Source organism: Vombatus ursinus, unplaced genomic scaffold (assembly GCF_900497805.2).
Source record: "Vombatus ursinus unplaced genomic scaffold, bare-nosed wombat genome assembly UNPS02012515.1, whole genome shotgun sequence".
Taxonomy (NCBI): Eukaryota; Metazoa; Chordata; class Mammalia; order Diprotodontia; family Vombatidae; genus Vombatus; species Vombatus ursinus.
The window spans coordinates 337,402-351,663 of NW_020952293.1; the positions used below are offsets into that span (position 1 = coordinate 337,402).

Genomic DNA, 14,262 nt, shown 5'->3' on the forward strand with positions numbered 1-14,262 from the left:
TCCCGAGGGGGGAGAGGGGGCAGGCAGGCACAGAACCAAGCTGATCCTGGTGTCTGCCACGGCTGACCCCTGGGCTGGAGGTCAGCAATAGGAGATCTGGGGTCCTCCCGGAGCATTGGCATGGAGCTTGGTGTGAAGCCTAGACGGCCCCCCAGGCAGAACTGGCCGCCAGGGGCCTCTGAGACGAGTCAGTGCAGGACTGCCCTCTGACCACCAGAGGGAGGCCGAGGCCGTCCTGGCCCAAGGAGGTGGCCCAGCTGTTCATTCGTGTGTGTGTGTGTGTGTGCGTGTGCACGCGCGCACACACGCACGCCCCACTGGGTGTCTCAAAAGTCCCAGTGCAGCCTTCAGCTTAATAGCTTTTAAAACTTCACTAATGCTCAGAACCCCTTGTATATTATAAACATCCACTTTGGATGAACCTGGGGGGAGATAAATTAGAGCTTCCCCTTGGAAAAGGTAATCTGGTACTGGGCACTGCCAAAGCAGACCCGGAGAAGCTCAGCAGAGTGCCAACCATCTGGGCCCCATGTGACCTGGAGCTGGAGTCAAGGCAAAGGAGAGTTCTCCAACTCACAGTGGCCTTCTTGCTTAAATAGTGGGCATAGGCCAGAGTTCTTGGGCTGGGCTTGGCCCAGTGGGCCCAACTGTAATGCAGGGTTTGGGAGTTCTAGTCTGGCTGAGAAGTCCACCCTGGGCCTTCAGCCTCACCCTGGGCCCTTAAGGGGCAGCAGGGTTGGGGGAGGGGGAGGGGGCAAAATCCCATTCCCCTCCCTGGTATGTCAGTCCCAGGCTTTTGGGAGGGACAGCTGTTCTCATGGTGACCGTTCACCCTCAAAGAAGACTTTAAGGTTGGTCCCACCCCACAGCTCAAGCTGTTTTAGGAACAAATGGAGAATCCATAGAACTGTTGGACAAGGCTGGAGAGAAGGGGAGGAAAGGATGGGGGAGCCCTGGAGGCCGTCCTCAGCAGCCACTGGACATTGCAGCTCTGATGGGGCTGGGCCCCTGCTTCCTGCTAGAGGAGAAAGATAATGATACGCTCTCTTTCTGCTGCCTGAGGCCCCACCCTGCTGGGCCTTTTTTCCTCACCCCCCTCCAACAGTATATTCAGTCTTCAGTGGGGCATTTGGTATACACTGACTCAAACATAGACGGCCCACTTCGTCTTGTGACCACGCAGAAGAAGGTTTACAGGACACATCTTCATGATCCATCCATGACTGTTTGCTGAATGGACAATAGGGGGAGGTATTGGGTCTCTGCTAGACACTGAGGAGATGAGAATCTATGAGGCCCTACTGAGATTAGTGACACTGACCCCTGCCCTTTAGGAATGACCCCAACAAAGCATAAGTAGACACCAATGATACAATTTGAATGCAAGTGGATAGAGCCAGGGCTTACACGGGGATCAGCCCCATAACTTGGCCTCCTATGCATGGGGCTCCAGCCAACTGAGACAAACAACCAGAGATAGGTGATTGACAAAATACTGTAGAAGTGTATATATGGAATGAATGAACGGTCACTAGCAAGGTGCCTTATGGAGTGGGAGTTTTTGAGACAACAGGGAAGGACAGCTGATTTGGCTGTCAAATCCACTCACGCCGTCCTAAACTATGTCATTTATAGAATGGCAAAGAATGCTTTGTTCTTGTTAGGCCATACCAAGAGTACGGTGGCGCTCAGCTCCTGGACACTCCGTTTTAAGAGGAAGTGCATCCAAGAAGAAAAGCAACTCAGAATCCTGTCCTGTGAGAATCTATCCAGGAAACATAAACTATTTGAACAAGACGAGACTCAGGTTGGGAGAACATGAGTCTTCAAGTCTCCAAATGGAAAAGGAGCAAGAGAGAGGTTACAAAATGGCAGATCTCAGCTCAGCTTTAAAGAGACTTCTAACACTTACCTGACGATGAAATAGATTGTCTTGTGAAACAATGAGCTCTCTGTAACTGAAAATATTCATGTCAAGGCTAGAGAGACAATTCCTTCACTGGATGAGAGGGCAGACGGGACGGTCCCTGATTCCTTGCACTTAGGGCTTTTGGCCTAATCTTGGCAACATGGCTTCTGTAATGCTTGGCTGCAGTTATCATCCGGTTGGGAAAGACTACCCACCCCATGTGGCCAGAGATGCTTTGGGCTGCAAAGGAGGTGGTGATCAGCAGGCCTTCAGAAGTCCCATTGTGGTAACAGCTCACAGAACAGAGATAGGCAAGAGGAGGAGCCCTCTCCATCCATCTCTCCTACCTGCTGCTCAGCCAGCAGCTGTCTAACCTCTGACTCCCAGGAGGAGAAGGATCCAGTTCCCACACCTGTTCCCAATCTGGACGTGGCTAATCCCTCGCTCCTCTGCTCAAGCAGACAGGAGCCAGTGAAGGGTGGGGAAGCAGGCCAGGGAGATAACAGGTGGCCAGAGCACCTGCCCCAAACCCCACTGTGTTGTTTCCAACCAAGTACAACTCCCTTTATCCCCCTGGCTGCAGCGTGTCTGAGATGAAACAAATGTGGCCACTTAATTATGGAAATAAATGAAAAGATATCCTTTGAAGAAAAGTGACTTAGATCCATGCTGGTTTCCCTCTCCTGAGGGTGAAGAGATTCAGTAACTTCTCCCACAGAATCTACCCTGTTGTTTAGTGAGAGTCTCACTCCTTTCACAAACCTGGTGATGCAGCCTTTTTTTTTTTTTCAATTATCATTGTCTCTCCCTCCCAGTCCCACACCCAGGGTGAGGAGGAAACCCTTGTGACAAATATGTGTAATCAGGCAAAGAAGATTCTCACATGGGCCATGTCCAAAAACATCTCTCATTCTGAACCCTAAGTCCATCACCTCTCAGTCAGGAGGTGGGTGGTGGCATTCTTCATCACTCATCCTTTGGTATCATGGCTGGTCATTGTGCTGATCAGAGCTCTAATATCTCACACACACACACACCCTGAATCCCCTTCTACAAGGAGGGGAGGTCTATGCTTAGAGTAAGTTCTCATGTAATTTGTGCAAAAGAGCTCTCTTTATTAAAATCAGTAAAAACAGCTCATATTCCAAAAGATCTTGATTAGGAATTATGAGAAACATTAAAAAGGGCTGTAGTGGGAAAAGAGAAACCAGTGCATTCGAGACGTAAACTGCCTGGCCACTCCAAGGACCTCCTGGCCTCCAAGAGGGTCGAGTCACAAACAACAATCAAACTTCACAAAAAATGAGCCTGAGGGCACTGAGCCTCTGGGAGATATAAATATGTGTCCAGCAACAGCCTTGGGGGTGGGGGGGGGATTGAGAGAAAAAAAACTTAAAATTTATCTCCGCCGATTAGATTAACTCTCCAGCGGTGTCTATGTACACCTATATACAGGTATGTACAGATTCACTTTTCATGCTTTTGTTTCCCACCTGGAGGGAAGTTAGCTACTTGTCCCCCTCCCCTTGTCTTTTGGGTTTCTAGCCCCTTCCCCTCCCTTGGGTTTACCAAATATAAACTTAAGGAAACTGGGAAGGGTGGAGGAAATGAGAAGGAAGCTAGGGTTTCAGGACTGAAACCCCCTCCCTGGGTAAGATGATTCCCTCCCTGGGATCTCTGCACAGGTGAGGGCTTAGGGGACAGACCTCCCTGCAGCTGTGGGCATACTGCCCCTGGCTGCCTGCCCACCAGTCACCTGCATTTTGAAAGCCAATTTTTCCCCATCTCCCATGTTGTTTTGAACCAGCCTGTCTGGGGAATTGTCACCTATTCCCTCCGCAATGATTGGATGGGGTAGTCTGTTGACTTTTTCCATAAAGTGCATCATTCCCTTGGGAAACAGAAAGAACGAGGGTTGAGAGGATGTTATGCCAGGAGACGGGAGCCAATCATCTTTCCCTCGCCCCACAAAGTTCTGAGATTGTTGATGGAGGTCTTAGCCTGGCCATTCCCAGCCTCCCTCCTCTGCATGGCAAGGACAAGAGGTTAGAGCAGCCTCTGGGGTCCTGCAGGCTAATGGTTTTCCAGAAAACCAAGTCGTGTGGATGGATGGAAATGGAGGGGAGAAGAAGGAGAGTAGCTCCAAGGAGTAGGGAAGGACAGTAGGCTTAGAATAAGGAGATTCACTGTGGAAAGGGGGTGGGGTGGAGAAGCCATAGAGAAAGCCCATGTCTCCTGCCCCCTTCCTCCAGCCTTCAGGTGCAGCTATAAGGAGCCCATGGTGTGGCAGCCCCCATAATTGAATGAAGATAATTCCTTGATGCCACCATGTTCCCAGGCCCTTTTTTCCCTCACAGGGAAATCTAAGTTTCCTCTTTGCCCATTGGCTTTAAGGGGGCATTTGAACCAAAAACCCACAAAGAGCAAACTCCAGGCCAATCCCACAAAATGAGTTGCGTTCCACCCCTGGGGCCCCCATAGGCGGGGGATCTGTTGGCAGGAATTGGGCTAAGAGATGAGGCCCGGGACGGCCCAAGGATGTAAGACAGAATAGGTAGGCAAAGCCTTCTTCCACCGTGCTGCTCCGAGGTCCCGAGGGAATGTCCACCTCTGTCCACAATTAGGTCTGAGTCAGAGCACTGATCATACTGTAGGTCAGCTATCAGAAAGGTGGGCACCTGCTCCTAGGGCCAGGCCCAGCTCCCATCATCTGGACTAACACAAGCCTCCAGATGAGCCAACTTGAAGCCCAAAGACCATGTGGCCTCCCTGCAACCTAAAACGCTTGCAGCCCACAGGCAGGGCGAGGAGGTCAGTCCTGCAGGCTGGGGTGTGCCTACGGTCCAGCCAGGCCCATTGCAGCCCCCAACACACCAACACACACTCTCGGTGCTCCCTCAAGTCTGGGCTGGGGAAAAGATTCATTTCCTTCAAAACTAATTTCACATCTGTCGGGGATAGGGCTGGGGAGAAGCAGAGTGTCTAGGGCAGAAAGGAGAAGCCCTCTCCTTCCCGGGCCTAAGAACAGTCTGTGCACACTTAGGGTCCTTGATTCTGGGTGGAAAGGGAGGAGGTGAGCAGTACGCAGTGTCCTTCCTCCAACCTCACACCCTCGGATTTCCCGGGCACTGGACACCCAGATGTTGGTGTATCCTGGTTGCGCTCCTGGTGTATCATACTGGCACTGGCTTTGTCTTTCCTACAGTAGGAAAGAAGGAGAAAAAGGCATCAGGGAAGAGGATAAGCGACTGGCTGCCTTACACACAATCCATGGCCATCAGAAGCAGGCCACCAGAAGCAGCCCACCAGGGCCTGGGAAGGGAAAGGGCAGGACCCCATTAAAAAGAAAGGCAGGAAAGAAACCCTGAGGCTACATCCTAGCAGTGAGACCCAGGGCCTTCCAGCATCCACTGTCCAGGCAGAAACAAAAGCAGACTTTCACCACGGAGGCCAGAGACTCACCCTATCCCTCCCCAAACACTCACCGAGGAACATGCCAGACAGACCCCCGAATTCAGGCTGAAATCAAAGCCAACAAAACAGTTTCACTGGAGAGACTGGAGTCATATTCCCTTCCTCTTCCTTGGGGACAAAAGGCATCTGGTCTGACTTACTGGTCTAGGGGAAAGAGCCCTGGACCAGAAAAACTCTGCCACTAACTCTGTGTGATCTTGGGCATGCCTTTCTCTGGGCCTCAGTTTCCTCATATGTAAAATGAGCTCACTGCACTAAAGAATTTCCATGGAAGGAAAGTCCTTTTCACCTCTGACATTCTATGGTTTTACTTCTCAAGGATAAAAACAAAAAGAAACAAAAAATACACTTTCTGAGATGGGAAGGATGCCAGGCCAAGACTGTCTGTTACCCTGGACTAGGCAGGCAGGCCCTACTCCTACAGATGCCTTTTTCTTGGCATGGAACAAGGGTATTGAAGTCAGGAAGACCTGAGTCTAAATTCTGCCTCTGACCCAGAATGCCAAGTCAGCTCACATCTCTGGGTCTCAGTTTTCTCCTGGGTATAATGAGGGCCTCTGAGGTCACTTTCAGCTCTAAGGCTATTGAGACTGTCTCTGAGAGGGGGATGCTGGGCTTGTCCCAGAGCTGGACTCCCTTGGAAAGATTCTCTGAGGCAAAAGAAACTTGGCTTGCACTGGCCCTTTAACTAACTCACTGAGTGAGTTTGCCCATCTGCAAAATGGGGGTAACAGTCTCTGCTCAAAGGAGATGATGGATGCGAAACTGCCTTGTAGAAATTTTAAAAGCATGATTCTAATAATAAAAATCATTTGTCCTGAGGGAGGAAAACTGGAAAAAGATGGGCCATTTGGATTCTCCGAGGATTAAAGTCACCAATGGACAAGTACATTCCATGCTGTGGGGAACAAATTCCCTGGGGGCTCAAGGTAAATCACTCAATTAGTAGATGAAGCGGATGCAGCTCCTTTTTCCCAATGAGAATTGGGGTTCAGTCCCAGGTCTGTGCCTACCCCCATTCCCCCAGACCATCCTGGTCAGTGAGCATCTCTGTGAGCTCCCAAAGTGACTGAGGCCACCCAAGTGATTGAGAGGCCATTGTTCATGGCTGAGGAGAGGCTGGCCCCCATGATCTGGACAGACTGGCCAATGAGCAGATGAGACCAGGCAGCCCATTCATCCTCCTTTGCCACCCCCAGGCACACAGCCATGATTATATGAAGGAGCTTCTCACTCCTCTTCTGTGGACTCACCTGAGGTCTGCAGCTTCCTCCGGATTGAGCTAGACCGGCTAATGGGAGCCCCAGTACTAGAAGAGGAATATGACCGGGCGGAAGACGGAGTCTGGACTGAGCCTCCATCAAACTAGAGAGAGAAAAAAGAAAGCTGGCATCAGCCCGGAGCAAAGGTCAGGGAGATGGGGGCTGTCCCAGGGCACAATGAAACCCACAGACACGATGAAACGGAGGAGGATGAACCCTGCATGGAAGCCAGTCTGGTCCCAGAGAAAGGCAAGAAAACCCACACCCAAGAGGGAGGTCACAGGGCCGTTTCTGTTACCTCCAAGTGCTCCTGACTAGACCATGACATCAGCTCAGCCCTCCGTGACCCTGGGCCCAACTCCACGGATCTCACTCTCTCAGCAAACTTCAGAGAACACAGGGTCTCGCTGGTGTTCTTTTCCACAGGGGAGACCTGCAGGTGACACAAGGCCTTCATTCCCTCTGCCCTTTCAGCTGGGTTGGCCCAGGGCCCAAGCCTGAAGATCCCAGATTTATCCACGGAACTCATGAGTTGGAAGGGACCACAGCAGTCAGCTGGGTCACTCAATTTCCTCAGCCTCCATACAGGGAGTGGCTTGTCTGGGGTCTTCCAGAAAGGGAAGCCTTGTGCTTTGAAGAGGAGCCTCTCCCCCATCAAAAAAGCAACAGAAACACCAAAAAGAAGCAGAACTACCACAAATCCCCACAAGAGAATGAATTCCCCCCCCAAATAATGAGCAAACTTAAGAAGAACACAAAGACAATTTTAAAAATAATAAGAAAGAAGCAAAGGCAGAAGATCAGAAGACAGATATACAGAAACAGTAACAACAGTTAACACTAGGAAGTAGGGCAGGAACTTCCTTGAAACATAATGGATAACAGACAGGCTCTAGGAGTTAACTCATCAGGGGCAAAAAAATCACAAGAGGAATTAGGAGAAGAACTGAGGATAGCCAAGCAAAATCTTTAAATTAAGCAAATGATTTGTCTACTGTGCTCCATAAGGATCTCAGACTTAAAGCTAAAGAGAAATCAAGTTTAGTCCTCTCACTTACAGATGGAGGAACTGAGGCAGGGTCACATAGTTAATAAGTATGTGAAGTGGGATTTGAACTCAGGTCTTTTTGATCTCAGGTTTAGCACCTTTTCCATTATAATGCCTAGGCAGTGAATTTAACCTCTGGGAATAAACGTAAGTGACTGATTCACCAGCTACAAGGGAACCAAGGATCCAGAAATTAAAGAGAATGGTGTTAGGGTCTTATAACTCAGGGAAAACTAGAACCTGAAAAAATCTGGCCTGGCCCGCCAACACAAGAGTCATCCCAGGAACCAAACTCAATTGTTTGGACCATGGATTTCAATACTGCGGGGAGAGGCACATTTCGTGGTGGGGTACAATAGAGAAAGCCCTGAGTCTGATTCCTCAGGCGTTTTGAATTCTGGTGTCAGCTTGGTGACCTTAGACAAGTCACTTCCCCTCTCTGAGTCTCCAAGAAGCAAAATAGAGACTTTAATGTCTGGAGGCCAGGGCAAAGAGCATATGAGAAAATAGATACGGAAGAGTTTTGGAAAAGATAAAGGTCTCTGACCAACGCTTTGTTTGCTGGTTGTCTCCCCATTAGACTGTGAGCTCCTTGAGGGCAGGCACTGTCCTTTGCCTTTCTTTGTATCCCCAGAGCTTAGCACAGTGCCTGGCACATAGTAGGTGCTTAATAAATGTCTGTTGACTAAAATATTAAATATGAAATTAAGTACTATCAAAGATATGAATTATATATGGCAACTTTTCAGCATGAAAATTAAATTAATTAAACCTCTTTTACTCCCAAATAATCCTGACCCCATCTTCATCCTGATGTAGTCTCTGCCCCAAAATCTGAGACAACTAGGTAGTGAGATAGCTTGAGAGCCAAACAGAGCTTCGAGTGAAGAAGACCTGCGTTCAAATCCTGCCTCAGACACGTCTTAGCTATGTGACCCTGGTTAATTTTTCTGGGCCTCAGTTTCTTCATCAGTAAAATGAGGGCATTGGACGAAATGGCCTCCAAGATCTTTTCCAGCTCTAAATCTATTACGGCATTGATAGATCTATGAGGTGCATTTATGGATTCCAGGTTCTGTCCAGTTTTCCAGCTCCAAAGTATTCTCCAAATTAGTCTGGGTAACAGCAGCATAACCAAATTGGTGGCTGGATGGGAGACTTTATTATGGGGGTTTTACTGAAGCAAGGGCAGGAGAAATTCCTCCCCAACTCAACATGAGTAACTTCCCCTGCAGGGACAGCAGACAGCCTTGGGGAGGGCAGGTGAGGGCATAGTGCAGCTGGCTTTCCTCGTATCTCCTGTGGGCATCTCAGGCCCTTGGGCCCAACAGATGCTGCCATCAGCACCCTGTGCCTGGCTTTGGCCAATGAATGAGGAGGCATGGGGGAGGGCCAGCCTTACCCCATGGATTCTGTTTCCTGGCTGAATCTCTCAGGCTGACCCAAGAGGGCAAAGAAGCCCAGCCCTCTGAACTGTAGAGCCCAGAGTTTCTTCAACTTTTTTTCGTATCATGGACTCCTCTGGCTGATGAAGCCTGGTGGCCCCTTCTCACAATCGTGTTTTTTAAAAATAACATCGGAAACCAATGACATTGAAATGCCATCGTCCAAAGACCAAGCAGTGTTCCCATGGGTCAGCTCCCTTTCTCTGAAGGGAGCTCTTGAATCATCACGGTTGTCAGTATCAAGCTTACAGACCCCAACTCTGCTTTGGCCAGGCTCCCCCACCTCTGTACCAAGCTTGGAGAGAAGAAGGGGGCTTTTCTAAGTGAGGGAAATGCTGCACCTGGGACCACTCTGACATCTTTTTGGTTGGGAGAGTCTTTGTCTAAAATGCTCTTGTTGGGGACAAGCATCTCACGAACAGCTCTCTGGGTCAGCTGATATCTATCCATTCTCAGAAGGAAGCCTCCTGTGCCCTAGAGCTCATGAAAAAAAAATTTTTAAAAAAAGGCACGTCTTGCACCTTGTTAAGGGAGAGCTCAGAGCTTAAAAAGAAGCAGAAAGCCTCTAATTGAGTGATCAACCATGATGCCACATCTTCTGGGACTCCCTCTAACACTGCCATGGTTATGGCCAACAGAGAATCATAGCTTCGAAGGATCTCAGAGGCCAATCTGTTCCTGACTGTGGATCCCCTATTCAACATTCCCAAGAGAGAAGTGGCATCAGGGCATAGGCTTGCAGGGATTTTAGGAAGGGGGGCCAGGCAGCAGCCATGAGCAGTAGAGACATAAACCAAGATGTAGTAAAATAATAGAACAGGTGCCACAGGAAAAAAAAAACTAAAAAGAGGTTAAGATCGGGGGTTCTTAACCTGGAGGTGCCTGAACTTGGCTTGTTAAAAATATTGGGATAACTATTTTAATGTGATTAGTTTCTTTTGCAATCCTATGTGTTTGATTTTATACAATTTAAAAGCATGATTCCATTGTGCTGTAAGAAATGACAAGCAGGATGGTGTCAGAAAAAAACTGGGAAGATTTATGTAAACTGATTCAAAGTGAAGTGAGCAGAACCAAGAGAACATTGTACACAGTAACAACAATATTGGATAATGCGCAACTATGAAAGACATAGCTACTCTGATCAAGCCAATGATTAAAGACAGTTCCAAAGGACCCATGATGAACAGTGCAATTTCCATCCAGAGAGAGAACTGATGAACTCTGAGTGCAGATTGAAACATACATTTTTCACCTCCTTTATTTTTCTTGTTCTTTTTTTAATGTGTTTTCTTTTATAACATTGCTAATATGGAAATATGTTAGCATGACTTCACATGTATAATTAATATATTGCTTGCTTTCTCAATGGTGGGGGAGAGGCTAGAGGGAAAAAGAGAATTTGGAACTCAAAATCGCAAAAAAATTGATGTTAAAAAAATTTTAATGCAACTGGGAAATATTTAATGAAAAAAATTAAAATATAATTTTAAAAATAAAATAAAAACATGATTCTGAGGACATGTCCAGAGTGTTCCCCAGACTGTTGCCAAAAGAATCCGTGACACAAAAAAAGTTGCCCCCAATGTAGGGAGCAGCTAGGTGGTGCAGTGGGTAGAGCACCTGCCATGGAGTCAGGAGGACCTGAGTTCAAATCTGACCTCAGACACTTGACACTTAACTAGCTGTGTGACCCTAGGCAAGTCACTTAACCCCAATTGCCTAAAAAAACAAACAAAAAAAAACAAAACAAAAACCCCAATGTAGATGAACTATTGCATGAGAGATCTCAAATGGTCTGTGCAGGGACATATGCTCGATGACCCACCCCCAACCTTTGGAGATGACATCATGGAGGAAAACCATGATGTGCCAAGAGGAAAAAGAAACACCCTGGACCTGACCCACAGGGACCCTGGTAATCCACAGTAAAGAGGATTTGAAGAGCTATTCATTCCATAATGGCATCTCCCCAATCTGCAGGAGAGAGAGCTGGAAAATGTGGGGGTCAGACCAGAGCAGGGACTCTTAACTTCTTCTGTGTCGGGCAGTGATGACGCCTACAGACCCCTTCTCAGATTCATGGTTTTAAATACAAAAAATACATAGGATTACAAAGGAAACCAATTACATGAAAATAATGGTGTAATTTTTTTTTCCCATCTAAGATCATAGACCCCCTGAAACATATTCATGGACCTTTTGTGTGGACCCCAAGTTAAGAAACTCTGGTCTAAAGAGTCTCTAGTTCTAAATCTGACAACTTATGAGTGTCCTCTGCCTTCAAGAATAAACCAGGTCTAGAAAGCACATCCCCAAGGCACCCAGAGGAGATTCATTTGGTCTGTGTACACTTGGTTAATCTTGCCCAAAGCCTCAGGAAGCATCTCCATCACAGAAGGGAGTAGCCTCTAATTGCTACCCACGGGTGAGGCAGGCAGGGCAGAGCTGCTGGGTTTTTCCCAACCACACCCTTGCTTACCCTGGACCAATGGACAGCCCTGTCCTCTCTCTCTCCCAGCCTCTCCCACTGGGTCTCACCTGCACCAGCATGAGGGTTTTGCTGTCCCCACTGAGGGAGTCCTGGAGTAGGTAGGTGAGTTTGGAGTTACGGAATGGCACGTGGCCCTGGCGGGACCGAAGAGCAGAGATCACGTCTCCCAGGGCCGACAGAGACTTGTTGATGTACTGGGCCTCGCGGAGCCGGCTGCCCTCTGCTCCAGACTTGCCCACACGTTCTGACCCAGCCAGGTCCACTAGGTTTAGCTTCCCTGCAGAAGAAGTTCAGATGATGATTCCAGACCCCTCAACTAGACTGACTTACAAATCAGCCCATGGCAAGGTAGTTTATGGCCTAGCCACACTTGTTATCTGAAGGCACTAGATAAAGACCAGAAACTTGAGCTGGACGGGCCACAGGACTAACCAAAGCGACCACAATCTGTTATTCTGCACTATGTTCCTTTGCAAACATGCAGAAGAAAACTCCCAGGAGATCCAATTTGAGGTTCATTTTTTGAACTGGGATCACTGGGTTACTTGGGCCCCGGTATTCAACATTCCCAAAGGCATAACCGAGGAAGAACTGCCCCAGGAACAGTCCAGACACTGACCAGGCTGGCTACTCTCTAACTCAAAGGTGAGGTAAGTAGAGTCCCAGAGAGGAGGAAATAAATCCTCTGGTGTCAAAACTCCCCATCCTCAGCTTGGCTTTGTGTTCTGTAGGGGCAGTGAATTGATAATGGTATGGATAACACTACTCAGAGCCAGGAAAGCAATGCCAAATTATCTGCTTCCCTATTCCCACACAGGTCTCCCGGCAGAATTCTCAGCACCAATTTCCCCTGGGTCTCCCCCGGTTCCCTTTTCCCCCGGGGTTCACGCCTTCAATCTCTCCACTCTCCTCTCTTCTCACCTCCAATCCAAACTACCCCCGCCTCCATCCGGCACACTCACCAGTGGTCCGAAGCCCTGTGCTATAGTCAGTGCCCCGGACGGTGATGATTAAAAGGGCATGGGACCGAGAGCTGTGCTCGTTGAGGTTGGTGAATTCAGTGGTCCGGTTGGTGTGACCAAATTCAAATACCTGAAAAGGGAGAGAAGCAAAAGGCTGGAATGCATTGGTTTGTGTCCATCTGGATAGGGTGTCACCGAGTGACTCTCTGATACCCAACACAGGATGCTTGATGTGGATAACAAAGATTCCTTCTTACTCCTTCACTCCCATCCCTCTTCTCGGGGATGCACACCACGATTGCTTCTCCCTAAATGATGGGTTGTGTGTGTTCCTGAGAAAAGGGACAAGAGTGAAGGGAAGGAACCCTCTTTTCCCTAGGCCATGGGCTCCATCTCTGAAGCTACCTTGCAAATGATTTAATTTTCCAAGAGGAAGCTGATGGTCCGTGAGCCAGTTTTTTATCAAGGGGCAGATACAATTCATTGGGATTCCAAGCTCCCTGGGCTTCCTCTGGTCTCCCTCTCTCCTACGGAGGAAGGAAGCCAAGTTTCTCTACCCCTCTTTTAAGACTTTAATAAAGCTGGCTAGCTATGGAGGTATCACTGAACCACGAAGGGTCAGAGCTGGGAAGGACATTATAGGACAGCTAGTACCAGTCTCTTATTTTACAGGCAGGGAAACTGAGGCCAGATAGGGAAGGTGACTGCCTCTAGGACACATGGCAAAGTGAAGCACCACTGTCCCAGGTAACAAGTATCAGAGGCAAGACTGCAACCTGGGTCTTCCCATTCTAAATACAATGCTCATTACACCATAATGCCTTTCCACCTCTGGTATGGGCCTGACTGAGGAGCACCAGCTCACATGCCTTCACACACTCTTTCCCTCTGTTGATTATCTCCAATTTATTTGGAGATTATTTATTTGGAAAGTCTATAGCTTTCCCATATATAGCTGTTCAACAGTTGTCTTTCCCCATAAGACTGGGAGCTCCTTAAGAGCTGAGATTGTCTGTTGCCTTTTTGTGTATCCCCAGCACCTAGCATGGTGCCTGGCATAAGTAGGTGCTTAATAAATGCACATCACTGACTGACTGACACTCCCAGTCCAGGGAGAAACAACTGAATTCAAAGTCTGTCCCTAGGACTTAGCCTCTGAAGCTGGAGTTTCCATCCCAGAACAAAGGTCCTCCCCCGAGTCCGATCTCCAATCAGAGAATGGGGCCTCCCATTCCTGCCTCCCTACGAACCCTGTTGATGTCTTCCACACTCTGCACTTTGAACTCCGTCAGCCCCGGCACGTACAGCTGGCCACTGCCATCCGGACACAGCTTAATCTCCAGCTTCTCCTGTGGCTCCTTTCCCAGCAAATCCCTGGAGGAATGAGGAACAAGGGAAGTCAGGGCAGGCTCCACAGTGAGCTGCCTTAGCCAAACAAGCGTGAACTCAACCCATTTTTCAAAAACCAAAATTACAGACCAACCTCTGGCTTATTGGCTAAAGCAGGAATTTCTGACCTTCGCTGCCCCTACTGGGCGTTGGTCATTTTTGACCCCAGTGTGCTGGAGGGAGAGTCTGAGCAAGGCTTAAGTGAGACTAGAGACCCCTACCAGAGTTTGGAGTCTGGGTCCTAGGGGACCCTCCTCCTCACCCCCATCTTACTGCCCC

At 48.6% G+C, this 14,262-nt stretch overlaps 1 protein-coding gene across 5 annotated transcripts in view; it reads right to left on the reverse strand.

Annotated features, from left to right (window-relative positions):
• Positions 1 to 3,000: 3,000 nt before the first annotated feature.
• KIFC3 (kinesin family member C3) overlaps positions 3,001 to 14,262 on the reverse strand; it is a 57,920-nt gene continuing 46,658 nt past the window's right edge. For 4 of the 5 annotated variants that reach the window (XM_027857894.1, XM_027857893.1, XM_027857895.1 and 1 more), the window contains 6 exons: positions 13,845 to 13,968; positions 12,595 to 12,724; positions 11,680 to 11,909; positions 6,944 to 7,078; positions 6,637 to 6,748; positions 3,001 to 5,108 (listed from right to left, as the gene is read on the reverse strand). In XM_027857894.1, the coding sequence (XP_027713695.1) occupies positions 5,083 to 5,108; positions 6,637 to 6,748; positions 6,944 to 7,078; positions 11,680 to 11,909; positions 12,595 to 12,724; positions 13,845 to 13,968 (757 nt within the window). In that variant the 3' untranslated portion in view covers positions 3,001 to 5,082. Of the gene's footprint in view, positions 5,109 to 5,394; positions 5,429 to 6,636; positions 6,749 to 6,943; positions 7,079 to 11,679; positions 11,910 to 12,594; positions 12,725 to 13,844; positions 13,969 to 14,262 lie in introns of all 5 variants that reach the window. The other variant, XM_027857892.1, reaches the window with a different exon arrangement.